At 67.8% G+C, this 23,648-nt stretch overlaps 1 protein-coding gene across 4 annotated transcripts in view; it reads right to left on the minus strand.

The window, feature by feature from the left end:
* Positions 1-22,906, minus strand: part of GPSM1 (G protein signaling modulator 1) — a gene marked incomplete at its 5' end in the record, with an annotated part of 30,365 nt that extends 7,459 nt beyond the window's left edge. For 2 of the 4 annotated variants that reach the window (XM_082656077.1, XM_082656076.1), the window contains 11 exons: positions 1,609-1,788; positions 2,634-2,704; positions 8,885-9,008; positions 10,154-10,262; positions 11,196-11,351; positions 11,706-11,821; positions 12,064-12,187; positions 12,502-12,644; positions 13,378-13,513; positions 14,167-14,388; positions 22,842-22,906. In XM_082656077.1, coding sequence (XP_082512203.1) covers positions 1,609-1,788; positions 2,634-2,704; positions 8,885-9,008; positions 10,154-10,262; positions 11,196-11,351; positions 11,706-11,821; positions 12,064-12,187; positions 12,502-12,644; positions 13,378-13,513; positions 14,167-14,388; positions 22,842-22,906 — 1,446 coding nt within the window. Of the gene's footprint in view, positions 1-1,608; positions 1,789-2,633; positions 2,705-8,884; positions 9,009-10,153; positions 10,263-11,195; positions 11,352-11,705; positions 11,822-12,063; positions 12,188-12,501; positions 12,645-13,377; positions 13,514-14,166; positions 14,389-16,726; positions 16,891-22,841 lie in introns of those variants that run through there. The other 2 variants (XM_082656075.1, XM_082656078.1) reach the window with 2 other exon arrangements.
* Positions 22,907-23,648: the final 742 nt, after the last annotated feature.

Consider the following 23,648-nt stretch of genomic DNA (forward strand, 5'->3'; position numbering starts at 1 on the left):
GGCTCTCGCAGCGCCGGTCTCCGCCCGTGGCAGCCGCAGTGTGTCGGGGGGGCCTGGCTCACCTCCCCGGGCCCCGCCTCTGGGGCCCAAGGCTCTGAGGCCCCCAGATGGGAGGTGGGGTGTACAGCTTTGCCTCCGTCACCTCTTTGGGAAGCCTTCCAAGACAGCCCTCATGCGGGGGGGAAGGCTGGTGTGACTTAGGGATGCGAGAGAATCAGAAAGACAAGTCTCTCTGCACTCCCTGCTGCGGGGCGGGGCGGGGGGCGGGGCTAGGCAGCTGGGGTGCAGGCGCTGCCCCCCTCGCTCAGCCTCCCTTTCACAGCGTGAACAACGGGGTGTGGGTATGGACGCCGCCGCCACCTGGTAAGTATGGTCTTGGGTGAAGCCGGGCGGTGGGGGCCATGAGCACAGGCCAGGCCTCTGCTCGGCCTTGGGCAGGCCTTTCCTACTCCAGAGCCCACTGTGGCTCCCCAGTGCCCTGGCAGGGGTCCTTCCCTGCCCAGACCCTCTCTGGCTGGGCCGACTCCAAGACTCCCCCTGACCTTTGGGGCCGGCCCAGCCCTGCTCCCCATGCCCGGCCCCTCAGACCACACCCAGCCACCCTCCTCAGACCCCGCAGCCCCCGCTGTGCTGGTGGCAACACCCTTGCACTGCCTGGGCCCTTGCACTGCCTGGGCTCAGGGTCGGGGAGGGGCCTGACGGGGCCTCCTGCCCTGAGCAGGGATCCCGTCCCCCTCCCCAGGCCCCTGTGCCCTCCCCCGCTCACCCCACTCCCCGGACACAGACTTTGGCCATCCTCTGGCCCATCCAGTGGCGCTGGGGTCAAATGGGGTCAGCAGAGGCTGCCCCAGGCTCACGGGAAGACGGGTGCAAAGCAGCCGTTTGGGGTTAAGAATACCCTGCACAGCACCCACGCCCCTCAAAGGCGGGGAAGGTGCTGATTAAACCCTTGGGGGGAACTCTTTTCAGACTGATTCTTGGAGGCTTGGACGCAGGTGTTCTGTGCATGGGGGGCTCCAGGCTGACCTCTGAACCTGGGCGTGGTCGGGCACATGCCCCTCTGTGCCCCCCCGTACCTGACCTGCTCCTGAGAGCCTGGAGAAGCCAGCCAGGCTCCTGGGCACCGTGCGACACCTGCCAGGCAGCAAGAGACCAGGTGCGTCCCTCCATCCCCCACCTGTCCGTCTACTCGATCACTAGTCCACCCACCCCTCAGCCGTCCATCCCCACTCATCTGTCCACCAGACCCCGTCTGTCTGTCTACGTCTGTACACTGTGTCCCCAGAACGAGGCTGCTGGCTGGGCCTGAGGACCTGAGCTGCACCCCCCAAGCTGTCCTGCAGACCCTTCCTGGGCTGCCTGTTGCCCCACCACCACCAGCACGAGGCCTCCCGTCCGGCTGATGAGTAAACCCTGTCCCTGCCTGGGGTGCCCCGGGCTTTCAGCAGGCCCTGTGCCCACCAGGTCCCAGGGGACAGCCCAGGGCCATGACCTCAGCTCCCTGGAGACGCCTGGCCCGGCTTCCAGGTGGGCCGTGTAGGATGCGTGCAGGATGGGCAGTGGAGCCCCTCGCGGCTCCCTGTGGGCCCCTGGGGAGAAGTCGCCTACCGTGCGAGGCACCTGCACCCGGACGTCCGCGCTGTCCAGTGGGGAGTGGCCACCCTCCCGCGGCCTCCTCTCAGCAGCATCCGGCCCTTCCTGGTACTTCCTGCTCCTCACGGGGGCGGGGAGCAAGTCCCTGCCCGGCCCCCGCCAGTCCCCCGCGTGGTGGCTGTCTCCATTCTGCTCCTGGGGAGAGGGGGAAGACCAGGCGTGGGAGGGGGCCGGACCGCCAACGCCCCCCAGCCCAGGACCCCAAGAGGGGCTGAGCAGATGCAGTCAGCCCCGTTTCACTGACCCACACGGAGGTGCTCCGGGGCCCGACGAAGAGGGAGCAGCCGGCAGCCTGGGGGCAGGGAGAGGCGGGGCGGGGACTGGAGGGGCTCTGACCACCCCAAACGTCCACCTGCCCACACTAAGCGATGGGTGACCGTGGGCAGCGCTGAGCCTTGTCCCCACGGTGGGTCCCCGTGGCTGTCCACAACTGAACCCAGTGTACACTGGAGGGACTGGAGGCTCCGAGAGGCCAGGCCACTGCTCCTGGGCCACACAGCACCCACCCTGGCAGGTACAGAGCGGCCCCAGGGCCCCCAAATCTGTTTGGGGTCTGTCAAGCCCCCACTGCTCCACCCGTAACAGCTCTGCTTCGCCCTGGAGAAGAGCCCGAGTGAGGAGGGAGCGGACGGAAATGGGGACCAGCCAGGACGCTGGGGTCTACAGCACATAAGGAGCCGGGGGCCTGGGTGGCGGGACCACGGTGAGAGGCAAGGGAGCAGCCCCCGGTGCTGCGGGGTCTCCTGGGGCCCTCTCTGGGCACATGGCCCATCCAGGGTCCTGGGCCGCACGGGGCACATCTGTCGCCCCTGGCAGGGACATGACGCAGACAGGAACCCTGGCGGGTGCTGGCAGCTCAGCAAACACCGCGGCAGCCTCGTTATCCCACTGCCCACGCTCTGCTTCTAACTGTAGGCGGCTGTCGCTTGGCTGTCATCTGCCCCACGTGCCCCCGGCCGCCCGCCCTGAGCCCCACTCACCCGCTCCAGGGGGAGCCTCAGCAGGTCCCAGGTTTCCGCGCTCAGCCTCTGTGTCCTCTTGGGCCTGGCCCCTGCAAGGCAGCAGGCCCGGTCAGCCGGCGCCGGCCCCGGGCCTCGAGGATCGCGAGCTTCCCACCTCCCAGCCCACGTGGGGGCCAACGTGGCGTCTGCATGAGCACCGCACCCCCAACTGGACAAGCACGCGGGCGTCCAGGTGGGGCCGACCGCGCAGGGGCCCCCGTTAGCTCAGCTCCCGAGCTCTGGGCCCGGCTCTTCCCCGCTCGCCTTCGCCTCCACCGTTCCCTCTCCTCAGATACACTTCCTGCGTCTACACAGCCCCGGGCCTCAGCCTTGGCTCAGCTGCTCCCCACACCCTGTGCCCGCACACCCTCACCCCGCCCACCCCGGGGCAGCCCAGGTCCTGGGGGGGGGGGGGGCGGGCTGAGTGAACTCTCCTCTGGGGGCTGGGCCTGGCGAGGCCAGGAAGCACAGTGGGCAAAGTGACCGAGGCCTCCGGCACCAGTGGACACCCTGGGGATCGCGTCTCGGCACCACTGGCCTTGGACCGGTCACCCACCCTGCGGAGCTCAGCCCCCTCCACGCCCCCCCCCGACGCTCCCGTCAGATGGTGCCGGCGGACACACTGCCCGCAGCGCAGGGGGACTGGAAAGCATCTCATGGCCCCTGGCGCGTCTCGGGCGCCCAGCAAGCTGCAGGCGTGGATGCAACGGTTCGCTCTCCATCCCCACCGCCAGTGCCCGCCGCCCACGGCTCCGCTCGTGAAGCTAAGCTGCTCTGTGCACGCCTGCGGTGCAGCGTGGGGAGCCAGACCCGGAGCCCGCCCTGTCCAGCCCCTTGCTGCGGCCAGGCGCACGCGCCACAGTGAGCGGCCTCGAGGGGTGGCCTGGCCTGGGTTCTGGGCCCACACCCACTGCCTGGGACACGGTCCCCAGAAGAGAGCCGGCTCTGGCGCTCAGGCGTTCAGACCAGCCCAAGCCAAACATGCAGAGCTTCACAAGAACTAACTGGGCAGGTGGCCTGCAGCGGCTGGCGAGGGCGGCCGTGCTCTCCTCCCTGTCCCGGCCCCAGGCCCTCCTAAGGCCGAGAAACGTGCCAGTCCAAGGTGGGGACGCAGTGATCCTCGGAGGGGCGTCGGCGGTCGCTGCCCCGGGAGCTGGGGAAGGAGTGGCCACAGTGGCCCGACCAGGTGCCAGCCGGGCAGCTCCTGGAAGCGTTCCCCCAAGACTAGGCCAGCTGACGGCCCCCTGTCCCCACCGCTTGGCCGTGGTGGTCGTACGGGCCTGCCGGTGCCCCCCCCACCCCGAAGAAAACAGCCCCTGGCTGGCAGGCTTCTGCCAGGCCCCGAGCCAGAGGGGCGCAGCCTCGGGGCACACGGCCCACCCACAGGTGAAGGAGAGGAGCAGAGGAGGTCGGGTCCCCCCGCCCACCCCCAGCGGCACGAGGAAGGCAGCTCTGAGGAGGAAACGAAGGAACTGGCCCCGAACCAAAGGACTGGGGACCCCATGCCTGGCGGCCCTTACCCCACCCCACCCCCGGCCTGCAACAGCCCTGCTCCGTCTCCTGCCGCCCCAGCGAGGGGCCCCGCCCCGCCTGGCCCTCCACCATGAAAGGTCCCTCTGAGACGCAGCCCGCACCCGGCTGCAGGGCGGGTCCGTCCCCGCCCATGAAGACAGCGGGCGGAAGGCCCTCCGGGCCTGGCTAAATGCATCCTCTGTCTGGAGAGCGTGTTCCGAACCCAGCGCTTCCAGCGGCCCCTGAGCTGAGCCCGCCCTGACTGGGGGCATTCAGGCACCACTGGCTGGCTTCCTGCCCCGTCCGCCCGAGAGTCAGGCCTGGAAACTTCCCCAGGACTGCGCACCACGCCTGGCCTGTGCGGCACCCTCGTCATCCTCTGTCCCCACCAGGTGTCTCGACACACTCTGTCCCAACCCGCTGGTTTCCAGCTGCCCGGCCTGGTGCCCCCGGCCTCCTACCTCACGTCCACTCCCTACTCCTGGCGGCTCCACCTTCAGAGCCGACCCAGAATCCGAGCCCCCGAGCCCCACTGCCTCCCTGCCCAGGCTTGCCCCGTGGTCCCTTCTCCATGCAGGGGCCAGAGACATGCCCCAAGGATCTGGGTTAGATCTTCCTCTGCTGCTGGACCTGCAAGGGCCCCTCTGCTGTGAGGGCGGGGCTTACACAAGGGCCCACGGCTCCTCCCTGGCAGGATCCCTCCTGCCTCAGGGCCCTTGCACAGCTGTTCCCTCCACTAGGACTGCGGTTCCTTCTCAGGCTCAGGGCTCCCTCCCTCCACTCCCTCAAGTCTTCACTCAAATGTCGCTTATAGATCGAATATCCTTCATCCTCCCAGATTTCATGTTGAAGCCCCAAACCCCAATGTGATGGTACAGCAGGTGGGGCCTGGGGACATGATTAGGGTTGGCTGAGGTCATGAGGGTGGGGCCCTCACAATGGGATCAGTGCCCACATGAGGAGACTGGAGAGCTCCTTCGCTCTCTTCCCCCCACACCCCACCCACCCCATCTGTAGATCAAGAGGCCCTCACAGAACCCCGCCATGCTGGCACCCTGCTCTTGAACATCCAGCCCCCAGAACTGTGAGAAATAAATGTCCGTGGTTCAAGCCGCCCAGTCTGCGTAGTTCTGTTACGGGGCTCGAGCTGCCACCCGCTGCTGTACTTATGGCTACACCCTGCCCCACCCAACTTTCCTAACCAGCCCCCGAAGCACCTGTAACATGTGATTCTCTTTCTGCACGTTTATCATTTATCACTGCTGTGGCCCTAGAGCTCGGACAGGGCTTAGCGTACAGTAGGTGCTTTAAGGATGGTGGAATGAGTAGCTAGCATTTACCGAGTGCCTACCGTGTAAGGCCCCATGGGCAGTTTCATTCACTGTCCCCTCCGGGCCGTCACCAGCATAAGAGGTCCTAACCACCCTCCCAGGACTTTGGACGCAGGGGCTCAAGAGACGGTGACCACCTGGCCAAGGCCAGCGAGCCCAGAGGGTTAGAGCCAGGTCAGGACAAGGGGAGTCGGGGCCGTAGGCTTGCCTGCACAGGGCAGGTGTTACAGCAAGTCAGGCTCACCTGGAGAGCCCAAGAGGGTCCAGCTGAGAGTGGCTGGAGAAGAGTCAGACCTAAGGACAGATGAGGGCCCCTGTGGCCCCGTGGCCCTGACCTGTCCATCACAGGTGCCTGGCACGTGGGTGGGCTGCAGGCCACTTGCTGAACGCACAGATGGACCGTGCTGTGTCTGCATCTTCAGCCCTCCTGGGGACATGAGCTGTGCCCGTCCCCGCCAGGTGCTCTTCCCAAGATGACCAGCGGGCCTGCTTCCCAGATGGGGACACGGAGGCACAGCTAGGTCGCCACTTGCTCTGCCAACCAGGACGTGCGGAGCCAGGGCCAGAGCCCGCAGCCTAAGCAGCCGCTCAGACATCACACCACGAACATCCCAACCTCCCAAGGCGGCTGGACGCGGTGTCCTGGGACTCCTGCTGCTCTGGGCCCAGGATGCCCTGAGCAGCGCACAGGGGATGAAAGGACTGAGGAGCAACACAAGTTGGGGGGGCAGGGCAGTCCACACCCCATAGGCAAGCAGAGGCGTCCACCAGACGGGACGAGCAGGCAGCCCCGTGGGGCTCAGCGCCGACTCCCCCATCTTATGCGCTGACCGTGCTGCCATGTCGAGGGGGCGCAGCGGGACCTCCATCCAGCATGCGCCCCTGCCCGGTGCCCTCCTGGGGTGGGCAGGGTGGGCACAGCAAGTACCCTGGGAGGACCGACCCTGACCCAGGCAGCAGTGGCAGGGAGGTGCCCCGTCCACCCAGACTCACCCTGGGACCTCTTAGCTGGGGTGGGGGCAGCGAGGGCCGAGAGAGTAACACGTGGGCTGAACCCAGCCAGGCTCTGGGTCCTCCAGCTGCACGAAGTGCCAGCCACCCAGGCCCACGGCCCACCACAGGCCACACCTGTGATGCAAGGCCACGCCCACCACAGGCCACGCCTGTGGTACAAGGCCACGCCCACCAAAGGCCACGCCTGTGGTACAAGGCCACGCCCACCAAAGGCCTCGCCTGTGGTGCAAGACCACGCCCACCACAACGGTCACGCCCACCACAACGGTCACGCCCACCGGCTCCCTCCCGCCCCCGACCCAGCCCAGGGCCTCCCTCCTCCCCTGGAAATGCTCCTCCACCAGGGCTGGTGAAGGGCCCTCCGGGGGCTCACTTGGCCCCCTTCGCCCCCCCCCGCCCCCCACTGCCAGGCTCTGGATATGCAACTCCCCCACCCCCGCACCCCAGGGACAGTTTCCAGAAGACAGGCACCCGGCTTTCTGGAAACTGGGCCGGCCCACCACCCGTGCTCAGTACGCCCCTGAAAGAACAAGTGAACGAACGGATGAAGGAATGATGCTGTCCCTGCAGAAAGCCCTGCCGTGGCTTGCACCACAGGCCCTGCCCGTCCGGGCTCACCCGACCAGGGGTCTCCTCCAAGCAGAGCTCTTCTCCAGGGCCGCCTAGACTCAGGGCACTGGCCCACCTCCAGCAGCTGCATCCCAGGGCTGGGGCCCCCAGACCTGCCTCCACGGGCCTCGGGAGGCCGTCCCGGCCACTGTCCTCCCAGGAGGATGGCCTTTTCCCGGCGGCTGCTGGCGGCCCGGCGCCGGCAGCCTGGTGGGAGGAGGCTTCCTGGGGCCCCGGCTGGGAAGGGTCTGGGCCTGGGGCAGAGCAGAAGAGGCGGCGTGGGGAGGACAGAAGCCGCCTTGTTCCCGCACCCACCCTGTGCCCCCCTTTCCTCAGCTCAAAGGAGGAGGAAAACACCAGGAGAACCCAGGGCTGGGCCGCGCCTCCGCGGGAGCCTTTCCAGACGCCGGGCTCAGCCCTGCCCCCACCTGCCGCTGGGGCTCCCAGAGGGCGGCCTGGCAGGGCCAGGCGTGCCAGGGGCTCTGGGCGGAGCTGCCCACCCTCGGAAAACCCTGGCCGGAAGGGCAGACACTGGCCTGCACGTGCCGGGACAGGGTGGGGAGCGAAGGGGGCCACACTCCATCCCATCCCCACTGGCTACAGCACCTCCAAAACAAGGGCGACTGAGGGTCCCGGCAGCCCATTTCCTCCCTTCCGTCTCAGCCTCTGAGCGAGGGTGTGGCTCTGAACCCTCTTCCAGGACAGGTCGTTGTCACAAATCCATGAGCGTTAACAGCACAGAACCCCGGACGCCTGACACCACAGTCAGATGGCTTCCCAGCCTCGTCCTGGGCGGGCCTGCGGGCTTTGGAGGCTGGGGAAGGTGGGCGACCCGGGAACGCAGCCATGAGGGCCCTGGGGCTGGACTCTCCGAGAACTCGAGAACCACGAGTTGCGGACTGTGTGGGCTGGGAGGGAGGGGCAGCTACCCCCCTGCCCAGAGCCTGCCCCGTACCCACCAGCAGCGCAGGAGGCCAGCTCAGGGCGGCCCCTGCCCCAGCGCCCACATTTATTGATCTACGTGCTTGGCCGAGAACTTTCTGTCCCCGTGTGGGTAGCATCACTGACCTACACAGGGCGACCAGCAGCCCGTGAACGAGGTCGTCACAGCAGCCGTGGCTGACCTGCGGGCCTCAGCTGATGAGTCCCCGGCTCACGGCTCCCTCGGCCTCTGGCTGACTTGGCTTCTCCCTCCTGCCAGCAGCCCCCTCCCACTCCATCCCTACAAGAAGCCCTCCCCCAGGCCCAGCCCCCAGCCTGGAGGGGGGTCTTCAACCCCAGAGGAGTGGGGTGGCTAGGGAGGGGCAGGGAGGGGCCCCCTCCTCCTCGTGCCTGAGAAACCTGGGGGGTTCAGGGCGACCCCAGGGCCCCACTGCCCCAGAGACATGAAGGACAGGCCTGAATGCCCCTTTGCCCGCGCTGTGTCCCGCACCTTCCAATCTCAGCGTCCCGACTTGCCCCCAGCACCCTGTCACTTGCCCACGCCACTGTGAGCTCTGGAGTGAGCTGGCGACGGGGCTCAGATGCTGACACCCCCCAGGGACAGGGGCTCAACACGTTATGAGGGACCCCTTCCCTTGGCTAGCAGCTCTGTTAAATATTCTCCTGTTCGAGGGCGGAGCCCATTGGGCCCCAGCGTGAGCCAGCACCCCCTCTACGCTGGCAGCCCTCCTACCACCCCCCTGCCCTCTCAGGCCCCTGCATCTCAGGCTGAGGTCTGAGCCCACGGGAGAGCGGCACCCCACGCCCAGCCCAGGAGCTCACCTTGGGCCTCGTAGCCGGCCAGGTCTGGCTTCTCCGCGGCTGCCGGGCTGGACAGCCGGCCCAGCGCCAGCTGCAGCTGTGCCACGTTCATGCGGGCCGTGAGCTCCCCACTGCGGTCCCCAATCTGTAGCCGGGCAGGGCCAGGTCAGTGGGCTGCGAGGCCCCCTGTGCACTCCCACGGGGCAGTCACGGCCCCGGGTCTCCAAGGGCACTAGGCCCACTGCGCCCCAGAGGTGGAGTCTGGCGGGGCTCCCGGGGGCGGGGGTAGCCTCACGTGCCCCTGACAGCCCCCCTCACACCCCAGCCCGGCCGTGCCACGTGGGGCCCTCCCGTGGGCAGTCAGCCTGCACCTTTCTCAGCCCCGTGCCCGCCAGGCTCCCGGCGGGGACCCTCCCTGCAGGGAGGCCACGTGCTTACCCAGGAGCAAAGCCACAGGTAAAGCGGGGGGGGGGACCCCCACGTGGAGTTCCAGGGCCCCTGCCTGTGCTCAGAGGGGCGCAGGGGCCGGTCCCGCTGGCGGCCCAGGCAGAGGGGCTTTTTCCAAGCCAGGACCTCCCCTGACGCGAGCTCTCCTCCCCTCCACCGGGACACCTAAGGGCCTTGCCCGCCTGTGGACTTGGGGCTGTCTGTGGCGGGTCTGGGGAGTGCTGGGGTGGGAGGTGACCTGGCTCTGCCGCTGGGGCTGCTTCCCAGAGGTGGGTGGGGGCTGAGGAAGGGACCGGCCGGGAGCCGGGGAGCCGGGGCTCACCCGCGCCGACCCTGGAGTGCCCCATCGCGGGCTGCCCTGACCCCAGCAGCAGGGTCCTGGGTGGACAGGCCCACTTCCCCAGGAAGGTGTCTGGTTGAGGGGTCCCGGGGAAGATCCCCCAGGGGCGGCCGTGCCTTTGTGCCCCTGGGCTGCCCCTGGCAGGTATTTCCACCCTGGGTGTCGGGCAGAGGCATCCCATGGCCCAGCCTGGCACACTTCCGTCGGAGACAGAAGCCGCCGGTGGTGGCTGCCCGAAGGTGACACTAACCCTCTGTGGGCGGAAAACGGGCCCCCACTCCCCCCTCCCGACCCCCTGGCTACAGCAGACAAGCAGCCACCAGGTCTCAGGAGTCACGGGGTGGCTGGGCCCCTTCGCAGCAGGTGGCGACAGCCAGGGAAGGGCCTAGAGCACACGGAGGCACCGGCCCACCTGGAGGGGGCTGGGCAACTCCGGGGATGCGGGGCTCCAACGCTGGCGAAGGCCAGGGTTGGGGGCTGAGGGGAGGGCAGGCCCGGCTCACCTCCTGGGAGATCTCCAGGTGCTTCTTGGCGAAGGTCAGGGCCTGTGCTGGGCTCCCCATGGATACGTAGGCGTTCCCCAGGCTCCAGCACGCCCGGCCCTCACCCACTCTGCCGGGGAGGGAAACTGAGTCCACGTCTGCACCCCAGGCCTGCCAGCCTGCCCACTAGTCCAGCCGCCCCAAGGCCCCAGCCTCCGGGTGGTCAGGCCCATCACCAACTGGGGATGGGTGTGGGGGGGGTGCTCCGTGGGTGGTCCAGGGTCCCCGGCGTGGCCTTGACTGCCCCCTAGTGGCCGGTGAGGCTCTCACCCCTGTGGCTCCCTGAGCAGCAGTGACCTCATTCCCTTGATCATAAATTTTTAAACGGAGCCGTAAATAATGTAACGTAAACTCAACCACTGTACAGCGCACGATTCGGTGGCTCTGCGCTTATCTACCACCTACGACCATCGCCTCCATCTCGTTCCAAAACATCATCACCCCAAAGAAAAACTGCAGGCCACGTTAAGCCACACGGCAGAGCAGCCTCCTAGAAGACCCCTCCTCCCCACCACCCGCGCGGGGCCCTGGCCTGTGGCTCTGGACCCTCTTGCTGCCACTGCCGCCCCCAGACCTACGTGCATGGCTGTGTGTTTAGGCGTCTTCGGCCAGGCAGTCTGTCTCTCTGTAGAGACTGCCGTTTACACGGACGTGGAGAGAGGGGGGCACGGGGGTGTTCAAGGAGGCAACGGGGCGGGCACCGGGGCACAGCCCCCCAACCAGCTTGCACCAAGGGTCACTGCGAGCAGCTGGCCCAGCGTCCACTGGTCTCACCGGGTCCCCCTCAGTGGGCGGTGTGGCCAGCTGATGGGGGAGGCTGAGCCCAGGCGGGGCCGCCTTGAGCAGGGTCCCTTGGCAGTCGGCGGCAGAGCAGCGCCTCAGACCTAGGCCGGCGAGTCCAGGCCACTGTAATCAGCTTGTTACTCAGCCCAGGGGCCTGAAGGGGCGATCGGGGGGCCCCCCGGTGTGGGCCTGGGCAGCCACGCGTCCCCGCCGCATGCACCTGTCGGCCAGCTCCTGGGCGATGAGCAGGTGCCGCAGGTGGTACTCGGCGGCGCGCTCGTAGTCTTGCAGCAGCGTGTACGTGTTGCCCAGGCTGTAGCAGGCCTGCGCCTCCACTGCCTGGTCCTTGAGCTGCCGGGACAGCTGCAGAGTCTTCCTGTGGGGGCGGGGGGTCACCCCAGGAAGGAAGATTCCAGTATTCCCCTCCACGGGGGCTAGGGCACAGCTCATGCTCCCCCAACGCCCCTTTCCAAGGGCTACGTGGGGGGCGGTGGGGAAGCAGCCCTTTGGCCCCGAGGCCTCCAGCCCCAGGACCCCACTGGGGGGTCTCTCTGGGCTCCATCGGTCGCCCTTCCAGGGTGGCACAGAACCCCCCGCACGGCCCCTGGGGAGGCTGGGAGGGCAGAGCTTGAGGTGGGCGCCTCCTTGGCCTGGGGTCCAGGCTCCCTCACCCTCCTAGGGCCCACCCTCTCCCTGGCTGGGCGGTGGGGATGGGAGGGGTGCTGCCTACTTGTAGTACTCGGCGGCCACGTCGAAGCGCCCCAGGAAGATGTGGGCGTTCCCCAGGTTGCTATAGGCCCTCCTCTCTGCTGCCTTGTCTCCAAACTCCTTAGCAATGGCCAGGCGCTGAGGACACGGACACAAGGCCCAGGTGGTCCCGGAGCAGCCCGGGATCCGATGCAGATGGCAGGTGCTGCCCCCCCCCCGCCCCACTGCCCAGCACGGCCAGCCCGACGTCCGTGTGCCCAGAGGGGCAGCCCTGGGAGCCCCGGCACCAAGCCCCGACGAAGCGAGGGGGCTGCTGGGGTGCCCCGGCCGTCTCGCTCTGACCCTATGTCAGGGCCTCCCCGTCGCTGCCACCCACTTACCTCCTTGTGGAAGGTTGTGGCCTCTGTGAAGCTCCCCAGCAGGTAGTGGGTGTTGCCCAGGTTGCCATAGGCCCTGCCCTGGGCTGCCCGGTCGCCCAGCTCCTTCACCAGGGACAGGTTCCTCCTGGGGGCCGAGTCTCTCTGAGCTGTGTCCCTAGTCTCTCTGAGCTGTGTCCCTCCCAGCGGCCCACCCACCCAGGCTAGAAGGTGCTGAGTGGGTGGCCTCCACACAGTCCCTCCCAGGGTCGTGCCCCCAGAGGAGGGTGGCTCTGCTCCGTCTGAGCTCCAAGGCTCGGGTCAGCCTCCGCCCCGCCCCCGACTCTGGTTTTCAGGTGCAGCCTATGCCGGCCAGGCCGAGGACAGGGCGGGTGGGGGTGAGGAGGGAGCCCACCCAGGTCCCCGCGTGTGCAGAGCGCGGGGACGACCCCGCCTGCTCACTCGTAGAACTCAGAGGCCCGGCGCAGCGTCTCGCGGACGGCAGGCGGCAGGTGCCCAGGGTCCTGTGCTGCATTCCAGGACAGCTGCTTGCCCTTGGCGTGGTACACGTTGCCAATGTTGTAAAGTGCCCTCGCCTCCCCAACCTGTGGGCGACACTGAGGTCGGTGGGGGGGCGGGGGGGCATCTCCGAAGCCACAGCCCCCGAGGAGCCGGCCGCCCGCTCAGGCCCTGCGCGCACAGAGCTGGTGTCCCATCGCCTGGCCCACGGTCCCCGCTGTTCCTCGGGCCCCAAAGGCAAGGGCCTGCGGGGTGGCAGCACCAGGTCTAGACACTAAGGTAGGGGTCACGGGGAGGGAGGGACCTGTCCCCACCCCTCCCGGTCACCCCTCTCTGACCCCCAAGGGTCAGGGCTCTGCCTCTGCTCAACCACCTCCGAGGCGGCCTGGGGCGAGTCAGTCACCTCAGCCGCAGTTTCCTCACCCATACAGGGGCAGGGATGCTTACCCCACAGGGCCACGGGGGGAGGACACAGAGCAGGGCTGTCAAGGGTCCAGCAGAGCTGGACCCACCGTTGCTCGAACGGTGCTGCCTCTCCAGCCAGGTTCCTTCCGGAGCCGGCCCCCACCCCCGTCTCCCTCTGGCCCCAGGAGTGACTGGGGGTGTTGGTGGCTTAAGGGGGGAGGTCGGGGAGAGGGGAGCTGACGTGGAAGATGGGAGCCCGGGCCTCAGCCCCACAGCGTCGGTGTGTGCCAAAGTGCCCTCGTTTCTGAAGGGGACCGTCGTCCCACGGGAAGAGCACACGGGGCTGTGAGTGGTGTCACCTGCAGCTCCGATCCCAGACCCAGACAGGGCCACAGGTCAGGGGCCACCGCCCACCTTGTCCCCTTGCTCCTGGGCGATGTCCAGGTGCCGCTGGCAGCAGACAACGGCCTCGTCAAAGCGGCCCAGCACCTTGAGTGTGTTGCCCAGGTTCCCACTGGCCTTGGCTTCCCCCATGCGGTCACCGATGGTCCTGGAGGGCAGGAAAGAGGGAGGGGCTGGACCAAGGACTGGCGGGACCCTGAACCCAGCAGGGAGCCCTGGTGACGGCAGCAAGAGTCTGGGGGGACCGGGAGCCCCCAGACACTGGGATGATGCTGGGCAGGGGTCCCACGGCGGGTGGGCCCAGCTCAGGACCACTTCTCTGCTAGGCCAGTCTGGGGGAAGGACTTGCGAAGACCGGCTTGGAGGCAGGAGAGTTGCGGGCCTGGCAGAGGGAATTAACCATGCAGTGTGTATTTGCTGCGTGTCTGCCGCCACCACACACTGGCTGGATGCTGAAACCAGGGCCCAGCAGCTGGAGGGGAAGGGCCTGTGGGCACGGTGGTCGGAAGCTCCGCCCCCACCTGGGATATCTGGGGGCTCATGGGGTGGGGGGGGCTCCTGCAGGCCTTAAGGAGCAAAAGAGGGGGCAGGGAACACGCAAGGGGAGGGTGTTCCAGGGAGGGGCAGCAGCGGGGAAGTTCTGGAGGCCCGAGAAGAACGGAGACACTGGGAAATGGGGGGCGGGGGCCGGTCAGGGGGGGCTGAGTGGGTGGGGCCAGCAGGAGGAGGCTGGTCGGTTCGTGGTGAGAGCGGGGGTGGGGTGGGGGGGTGGGGGTGGGGGCCCGGGGCAGGACGGCTCACCGAGCTAGCAACAGGTCGTGTTTGTGGTACTCCAGCGCCCGGGCGTACTCCTTCAGGTAGAAGTAGGCGTTGCCCAGCTGGCTGTAGATGGCGCTCAGCGTCTTCAGGTCCTCGGTGCCCACCTGCACAGCGGCCTCAAAGAAGGCCACGCCTGCCTTGAAGTCACCAGCCTTGCACAGCCGCTCACCCTCCAGGGCCAGCTCCAGGCACGAGGCTTCCATCCTGGGCGGAGAGGAGGGGTCAGGGCTCTCAGCCTGCCCCTCACACCCCTGCACGTCACCATTCGGACAGCGGGGCACCTCGGACGGCTGTGGCCAGTGCGGTGCCCGGGGGCGTGGGCGTCAACCTCTCTTTGGATGAACGCCCCGGTTGGCACACGGTGCGGCTCACCTGTGCCGCAGCCTCACGGCTCCCCTTCCCCACCCCCAGGGCACCCGGCGGCCACGAAAGCAGGAATCTGCAACTGCAGCCGGACCCTCGCCCAGAGGCGGCCTGCAGACACTACCTCCCCCCACCCCAGTCCCAGCTGCTGGGGCGAGGGGCCGCCCCCGGGCCAGGCGCTACCTGCCACAGTGGCTACGGTGGCCTGGGGCAGGCCCTGATCCCCTCTGAGGATGACGGAGGCTCACAGGGTCAGCCAGATGGTCAGGGCCACACAGGCAGGATCCGATCCCAGCCCCTCCTGGGTCCTGCATCCTGGAGCAGGGCCCCCACCCTCCAAGCTCTCGGGGGGGAGGGAGGGGCTGGGGACTCGGCCGTCACCTGTCCTCACCTCCCATTTTCTGGTGGGGCGTGGCTGCATCTGAGTCGATGTCCTGCGCTGGGGCCCGAGGGGGGCTGGGGGCGCAGGTGCAGAAAAAGCCAGAGAGAGGGCCCCCACCGAGGCAAGCGGCCCCTGCCACCCCCCACCCCACTGAGACCACACAGCAGGAGCAGAGCACCCCCTGGAAAGGCGGGAGCCGGCTCCGGGCTGCCACAGGCCGCCCCGTTATCCTTCTCTTACTCCCATTGCTTTCGGATGTCATCAGAGTTCATAGAAAACCTACAGAGAGTAATTTATAATAAAACGTGCACACCAGACAGCCAGCTGCACCCCAACACACTCGACCTGCTTCGTTGTTAGAAGTGTGCAACGATCAGGAGTTACTGGAGGGGGGGAACCAACGCGTTTCCTTAAAAAATAAAGTTGTTTAGAGTAGTGCTTCTCAACCGTTTCTTTCCTTTTTTAAAAAATAAATTTACGTATTTATTTTTTTTTGGCTGCATTGGGTCTTCGTTGCTGCGTGCAGTCTTTCTCAAGTTGCGGCACGCAGGCTTCTCATTGCGGTAGCTTCTCTTGCTGTGGAGCACGGGCTCTAGGCGTGCAGGCTCAGTAGTTGTGGCTTGCGGGTTTCAGTAGTCGTGGCTCGCGGGTTTCAGTAGTTGTGGCTTGCGGGCTTCAGTAGTTGCGGCTCGCAGGCTCTAGAGAGCAGGTTCAGTAGTTGTGGTGCACGGGCTTAGTTGCTCCGCGGCATGTGGGATCTTCCCGGACCAGGGCTCGAACCTGTGTCCCCTGCATCGGTAGGTGGATTCCTAACCACTGCGCCACCAGGGAAGTCCCTCAACCGTTTCATTCAAACTGCCCCTTTGATAGAAACCACAACGCCCCATTCACTCTGCTCCTGCGTTCTCAAGACAACAGGGCACTTCTATTTACACTGAGAGCTACACCTCAAGAACCGGCTGGGGTGAGGCTGGTGAGCCCCTGGAGAAGCTGAGCCCAGCGCCCCGCACCCCACAGGCTCAGCGCCTTCTGTCGGCACCTTCACCACGCCCCTTGTCCAGTCACGACTCCCCAGCATCGGGGCCACTCCTCCTGGGGAAGAGGGCTCCTCCCCCCCTGGAGGATGCAGGGCCCGCACCAGAGGACCCCACCATCTCCCCCACCCCCGGATTCAAGCAGAGCCCTGTGGCCTCTCAGAGAGCCGGGGTCAGGGGCATGGCCTCGAGACCAGGACGCCAGACCCTTTCACCTCCCGCCCACTCCTCAGCAGCCAGCTCGCCAAGAGCTCTGGGAAGGGCCCTCCGGATGCCACGTCGCAGGAGCCCACGGGCAGCCCCACTCCACCAGGGCCACGCACGGGGCTCCTTAATTAAGGCCTGCTTGTCCCTGCCCAGCTGCTCACTACACGGCTAGCTGCCCTCTCCTCCCGGGGACTCGGTCTGAAACGCAGGTGTTTTCGGAGCCCCACTGGCTCGGGCAGATCTGATCACAGGCGTGGCCTCCCCCCGCCCACCTCCCTGCCCAGAGATGTGGCATCAGTGGCTCAGAGCAGAGGAGGTTTCTGGCTTGGGAAGGGCCCTGGGCCTAGAAGTCAAGGGGGCAGGGGCGCAATGTTGGGGTGTCTGACGCAGCCTCCCGGAACTGCAGACTGGGAAAGCTCACCAGGCCTGCACGTGGGGAGGCCACCTGGGGAGGCACCAGGCAGGTGTCCCAGGTCAAAAGCCCCACCCCCTTCCTTGTCCCAAGAACCTCCAACCGCACGGTGACCTCCAGCTTAGCACCCGTCCGCTGCCGCACCTCTTCCTCTGCAGGTGGCGCATCTTCTGCACGTACAGCCACAGCTCCAGGCCCACGGGCAGCAGCAGCGGGCGGGGGCGGGGGGCGCCGTACACCACTTTGCACACGGCCTTCTCAGCCAGGCTCAGGGCTGCAGGCGGGCCCTCCGTGGCGGCAGCCGGCATGGCGGGGCTCTGGGCCTCCCTCCTGGCCAGCCAGCCCTCGCCCCACCTTGGCTGCTGGTCCTGGGGGTGCGCCGGCCTCACGGTCCCCCGCATCCCCCACCCCAGAGCGGTGGGCTGAGGCTCTGGTGGCCTCGGCTCCAGGAGACCCCCGGCCCCCTGGCAGCTGGTCCGGGGCCTCCCAGGGCCTGCGGTGGATCAGGGGATCAAGGGCGGCTCAGAGCCGGGGATCAGCGCCGTCAGCAGGGCGGGCCGGCGGGCGCCCAGGGGAGGCTGTCCACGCGCTCCCCTTGGGGGCAGGCGCACAGCAGGGGTGCAGCGGCCGCACCCCCGTGCCGCTCACCCAGACTCTCACCCCACTCCGGCCCTGTGGCCGGTTCGGGGCCAGAACCCCGTCACGCAGCACAAAGGAGCACCAGGCACCTAGCTGGCTCCGGGTCAACGTCTGTGAGAAAAGGAGAGGAGGAGGGACACGGCGGTGTGGCCCCCACCTGGGGAGCTGGGGCTCGGCAGGTCTGCACTTGGCTCCGCCCCGTCCTCCTGGCGGCCTGTCCCCCAACACCCAGCCTGGCCCACGGCAGCACATGGTGCCCAGCGCCCGGCATGCAGCAGGGTCAACAGGTGGGCACAGAGTCCAGTCACCCTGTTAGTCCCCCGGCCCTCTGGGGCACTGCTGGGGTTACCAGCACCTGACCGACGAGGAGCCCCAGGCCCCAGGTTAACCCAGGTGAGGGCCTAGAGGGGCCTGGGGCCAGCCGTCTTGGGAGGAATAGACACCCCCCCACCCAGTTCCTTTCCTGAAACCACCAGCCCCCTGGCCACCTTCTCAGCCCGGCTCCCAGCTCCTCCAGCCACCACGGCTGATGAGGCGCGAGTGACCATCTCTGGGCAAAGGGAGAAGCCTCTGGAGTAGCGGGGGTTGGTGCCAACGTCCAGCTAGGGGGAGGGGGCCACGGGGCTCGGTCAGGGCGGAGCAGTGGGGAGAAGCCCAAGGCCCCTCCCCTCCCCGCAGCCCACCCCACGGTGCTGCTGCATCCCAGGAGCCCCTAGGTTCCCACGGGGCTCACAGAGGCTCTCTCTGCCCCACTCGTAGGGGGCCCCTCCTGCCAGGCCACTTGCCCGTCTCAGCAATGGGCCTTGGGTGGGAGGGGGCTCAGCTAGACCAAGCAGCTGGGAACCTGGGACAGGAAGGGAAACGCAGCCCTGGAGTCAGAGGGAACTACAGACCCAGGGTGGGCCCAGCTCCCCAAGACCATGCTGGGGTCTGAGCAGAGGCGGGAACCCAGGGATGAGGAGGAGGCTGTGGTGGTCCAGGGCAAAGGCCGCCCAGGGTACAGGACCCGGGGGTCAGCCTCGGCCCAGGAGGCCCAGCAGGCGTTGCCACTCTGCGGGGTCTGGGAGGGCCGAGACCTGGAAGGGGCTGGGTGGGTGGATGCAGAGGTGGGAGAATGAGGTCCCAGGCTGCCCACCCGCCCACACCAGGCCCTGGTCCCCAGGGTGTCCAGGCCAGGGCGTTCTCCTCCCTGCCCGGAGGCCTCTGTCCACCTCGGGGGAAGCTCAGCTGAGGGGGGCAGGGCAGGACCTGGACCATCTCCCCCTTGCGCAGCTCCTGCCAACAAGCTGAACCCTCAAAACTCTGCACTGTCACATCGACCCCACGCCCCTCCTCCACCCCCCGGGGCGGCCCCCCAACACCTGCACCGCAGGCCGTCCTCTCCTCTCCTCCGTGAGACCTGCCTACACTGGCCAGGCTCACTTCCTTGTTCAGTGAAGAAGGTTCTGGAGCCTGTCTCTCCACACTGCCCCTGCAGGCCTGGGGGTATCTGTGGGTGCTCGTGCCCACTGGGGATGCACTGGGGTTGCAGCAACCCTAGGTCACCCACTGCAGCATCGGTCTGCGGAGCTGGCCTTCCCGCCCACTGCCCATGCCCCCATGCTGTAGGACTGCAGGGGCCTCCAACAGGCCTGTCCACCCAAGGGCCTGACAAGAGCCCTGTTGTCAGGGCACGAGATGGGGCTCCCTGGGGCTCTGGGCCGGACTGGCCAGGGCTCTCAGGGGCCAGAGGCTGTGGTCTTAGCTCCCCCTTCACCAGCCTCACCACTCAAACTCTGGGAGAGGGGGTAGCCTTCCACCTGGGATTTGCCACCTGGGCTAAATAGATGCTTAATTTTTTAAAATTTGATTTAATTTTTCTGTTCTGGCTGCGTTGGGTCTTGTTGCTGCACACGGGCTTCCTCTAGTTGCAGAGAGCAGAAGCTACTCTACTTGCGGTGCGCGGGCTTCTCATTGCGGTGGCTTCTCCTGTTGCGGAGCACGGGCTCTAGGCGCACGGGATTCAGTAGTTGTGGCTCGCGGGCTCTAGAGCGCAGGCTCAGTAGTTGTGGCGCACGGGCTTAGTTGCTCCGCGGCACTGGGATCTTCCCGGACCAGGGCTCGAACCCGTGTCCCCTGCATTGGCAGGCGGATTCTCAACCACTGCGCCACCAGGGAAGTCCGATGCTTAATTGTTAATCTACGGTCCTCCACGTCCTAGGGAGAGACCCGGCCCACCGCCTCAGGGGCCTCAGGGGTCAGCCTGCCGGCCCCAGCCAGGCCTCGCCCACCCGTGAGCTCTGCTACCCAACACCACGACGGCCCAGCACATCTCTCCTTGAAAGCGGCTGACCAGGGTCAGCCTTCCCAGAAGCCAGACCGCGGCGGCCAGGAGGCATGGCAGTGTCTGCCAAGCTCCCGTCACCTGCCCCCTGGCTTACCAGTTAATGAAGTGATTACTGACCGCCCAGTGGCCGGCCTTACTGCTCTGGTCACCACGTCAGCCCCATACCCCTCCCACCTGTCTGCGGCACCTGAGACAGCATCCCGGGAGTAGCCATCGGCCCGGCCCCGCCTGGCCCCTACTGCCCTGCTCTCTGCCCCCACGGGCGGTCCATCAGCACTCATGCCCCACCTGCCTGTCTCCCCGGATGGCACGCCGTCCTCTGGTGCCCACCAGACCACCGAGGCTGGTCTCCAAGCCTGGCCCCCGGCTCCCACCACCAAGGCTCACTGGCCAGGGGCTGCGTCCCCATCAGCCCCACTCTCTGCTAAATGTCAGCGTCCCTGTCCTGAGCTGTCACCCACACTGGGCCTCTGGGCAGACGCTCCAGGGCCCCTGCTCACCCCCTGTCCTGCCGTCCCCAGAGTGAAGCCACACTGACTCCCCTTCAGTCTGAGCATCATGGGACAGGCAGCCTGGGAGAAGCAGGAATCACTGGAGAGGAGAAGCACGACCATCACCCAGCTTTACAAAGTGCCGAGGGGCACGCTTCTCGGGAGCCCTGGGGTAGGGCCGACTGCCACGGGGCGTGGGACCCCCGTTCGGGCGCCTGCCGATGGGTCACGCCTCTAAGAGCCGCCCCGCAGTGGTGTGCTCGCCGCCCAGCTCTGCCCTCGCAGCCCCAGCAGGAGCGCTCAGCTGCTGGCCTTAAGGGAGCCAGAGGGCCAGGAGAGGGCGGCCTGTGGCTTCCCCACTTTCGGGGGCTTCTCGGCCACCTGTCCATCCTCCCCGGGCCCCTCGGCACCCCCTCCCAAACCCCTGCCCTGGGGAAGCACTCCCAGGCGCAGCGGACCGGGGCTCTGAGTGTTAACCGTCTCCCACCCCACGAGACCCCGCCCACTCCTGCCTCCCCGACCCGGTGCCCTCCCCAAGGGCCCCATCTGGGGACGTGGCGGGTCACGAGCACCCTCACGCTCAGGCCCTTCTCCGTGGGCTTTCTATGTCCGGTTCCGCCCAGAACCCGCTTTGTAAGAGCTGAGCTCACCTCACCAGGCAGCGGTGTGGGTGTGCGGAAGGGGAGTCACCAGGCGGGGCCACGGCAGAGGGGACCTGGCCTGGCCCCCCACACAACAGGGGTTCTCCCAGAACAGCCACCCCTGGGGTGCTCAGCCCAAGGGGATCCTGTCCGCGGGGCATCCACGTGCCGGGCTGCCTGCACCCCTCCACTCCCACGCCACGGGGGGTCTTCCCGGGACACACAGGCTCTGAGGGGACAGATGACCTCTTGAGGGCGTCTCGGCAGCCTCTGAACGCCGGCTCCGACCGGGCACGGGCCCGCGCACGCCCAGCCGCGGCTACACGCGCGGCTCCAAACGCTCACGGGCGTCTTCACAGCCCTGAAGGCAGGCTGTGGCCGCGCCCCCCAAACCTCTGCCGGGCTTTGCCCCTTTGGTCTCCACTCAGGGCTCAGCTCGCAAGGAATCCAGGCCGGGCTCCGGGCCCCTCCCAGCGTTCGCTCTGAGCTCTGCCCCTGCCCAGGGATGGCTCCCCCAGGCCAGGGTCCTGTCTGGTGTGTCCCCGCTGGGCCCTGGTGCCAGCCCACACCCCAGGCTGCCAGGTCAAGCCTGTGGGGAGACCAGCACAATGTGGACCCCAGGCTTGGCTGCGCAGGGTCTCCCAGGGCTAAAGCGGCCTGGACCTCCTCCACCATAGCTCCCCTACACACACACACACACACACACACACACGCACACACACACGCGCGCGCGCACACACACACACCACCACACACACACACACCACACACACACACACACACAGCCGGCGGCCGCCAGATCAACACGTGTCATTCTTCCGAAATACCCCCTCTCCGTCGGAGAAACGACGCTGGGGCAAGTGCAGCCCCGCACAGCTCTCCATCCCAAGGGGGGCCGTGGAGAGGGTCCTCTAGGACAGTCCTCCAGCGTCGGCTGCCAACAGACCCACTCACACGCCCCTCCCCCTGCGTGGGGCCCAGGAGCCAGGCCGGGGGCTCAGCGCTCCATCCCGAGACCACACAATGGGGGCTGTGTCTCTGGCCAGCAGCACAGACCAGACCAAGGTGGGAGGGGCCCCAGAGCCTCATTCTGCACATCAGGGAAGGGGGGGCACCCAGCAGAGGTTTGCGGCTGCTGGGCTGCTGGCCAGGCTGGAGAATCCTCGCAGGCCAGGCTAGGCCCCGTGAAGGCTCAGCAGCCCCCAGGTCTTAAGGGTGGCTGGGGGTAGCCAGGACGATGTCCCTCCAAGTCGGCGGCCTGTCCCCACTGTGGGGAGCCGGCCCGCCTCCGGGAGCTGCAGTCAGTAAGCATCCCGGGCCCAGCACTCACGCCTGCCCCGCTCTGCTGGACACCTGCATGCCAGTGCCCGTGCCCGTCTGGGCCAGGCCCAGGGCATCACCTTGTGGCACACCTTCGACAAGCCTGGAGTCACCAGCCAGGCACGCGGCCCTGGCCAGGGCCACCCTGTCATCCCTGATGGGCGTGGGGCGCAGAGCTCAGACCGCTGGCATCACTCACGAACCTGCCCGCGGCAGGTGCCTCTTCAGGCAGGTACCCACCCACCCACCTAGCTGGCTGGCTCTGCAGCCCCACGCCAGCCACAATCTACTGGACCACAAGCACCTGGTGGGCTGGTGGGGGCACGGCCCCACCCGTGACACATCCTGGTCTCTTCAGCATACCATGTCCCCCTGCCCACCCAGCACTCGGGCCATGGCAGTGGGGAGGTGGTGCCAGGCTTGGGAGGGACGCTCCTGGAGCGCCCACCACACGCCTGCTGTGCCACAGGGCCCAGCTGCCAGGAGAGCAGGGCCGTAGAAGCTGCCAGTCTCCCAAACCCTGGACACCGTTTGCGAGGGGGCGATCCGGCAGGCGGCAGTCCATCCCAGCGGCCCACGCTGCCCACCCGCTAGTGCCCTGGTTCTCGAGGGCGTGGGCCGTGGGAGGCCCAGCGCCCCCAGCCTCCGACCCCCTCCCCCCGCCCCTCCTCCCCACCCCGCGCCCCCAACCGCCGCCGGCCCCGCTGGGAGGGGCGTCCCCGCCACGTTGCGCGCTCGCCGCCGCCTTTGTTCCAGGCCGGCCAATCCCGCCTCCAGCGGCCCCAGCTGCCCGGTCCCCGCGCGGCCCCGCGCGGCCCCACCGCCTGCCCTGCCCTACCCACCTGGAGTAGAGGCGCCGGGCAGGGCCGAGCAGCTCGTCAGCGGCGGGCGGGGCCGGACCCGCCATGGGGCCGAGGGCGCCGAGAGCCGGGGGCCGCGCACCCCACGCTCGCGCCGCTCGCGCCGCCCCGCGCCGCCCCGCGCCGGTCCGCGGTCCGCTCTCCGCTGTCCACCGCCCGCCAGCCGTCCGTCCGTCCGCGCGGGCGGGAGGCGCCGAGGAAGTGATGTGCGCGGCGCCGCCCCTCCCGCCGTGGCCGTGATGTCACCGCCGCCCGAGGGGGAGGGGGCGCGGGCCGAGCCGCCGGTCCCTCCCCCCGTCCGCGCGGTGGGGGGAGGGGAGAAAGCCGGGGTCGGGGGGGGGCGGCCCGCGGCGGGGGAAGGGGCGGAGCCTTTGAGCGTTCGGCTGGCAGAAGGCTCAGGAGGGTGCGACCCCAGCCCCCCAGGGTGAGTGCAGGAGAGGGGCCTGGCGCGGCATCGCTTCTGGGGGCTGCTGGGGCTTGCGCGGCCGTTTGCGTGGAGGCGCAGCGCTGCTGGCCTCGTCACCCCCGTTTTTCCCCCCGTTGGAGGCCTGGCCTCCCGCCTTTGTTCGGCAAGTGACCTCTCGCCCCTTGGTGGTTCTCTGCCTCTCCTCCAGTCCAGCCCCAGCGTGCCAGAGCCCGTCTCCAAACTGGCAGTGGGGTGCAGGCCCCGGGGATGCCCCTCTAGCTGCTATAGCGAGTCTGTCCCCCATGTGAATTCGTCCGTGTGGGAGGATGGAAAAGCATTTACCTAGGCATGTGTGTGGCCTGGCCCCAGAAGCCACGGATCCT

The sequence above is a fragment of the Grampus griseus genome (genome assembly GCF_964374135.1).
Source record: "Grampus griseus genome assembly, chromosome: 6".
Classification (NCBI taxonomy): domain Eukaryota; kingdom Metazoa; phylum Chordata; class Mammalia; order Artiodactyla; family Delphinidae; genus Grampus; species Grampus griseus.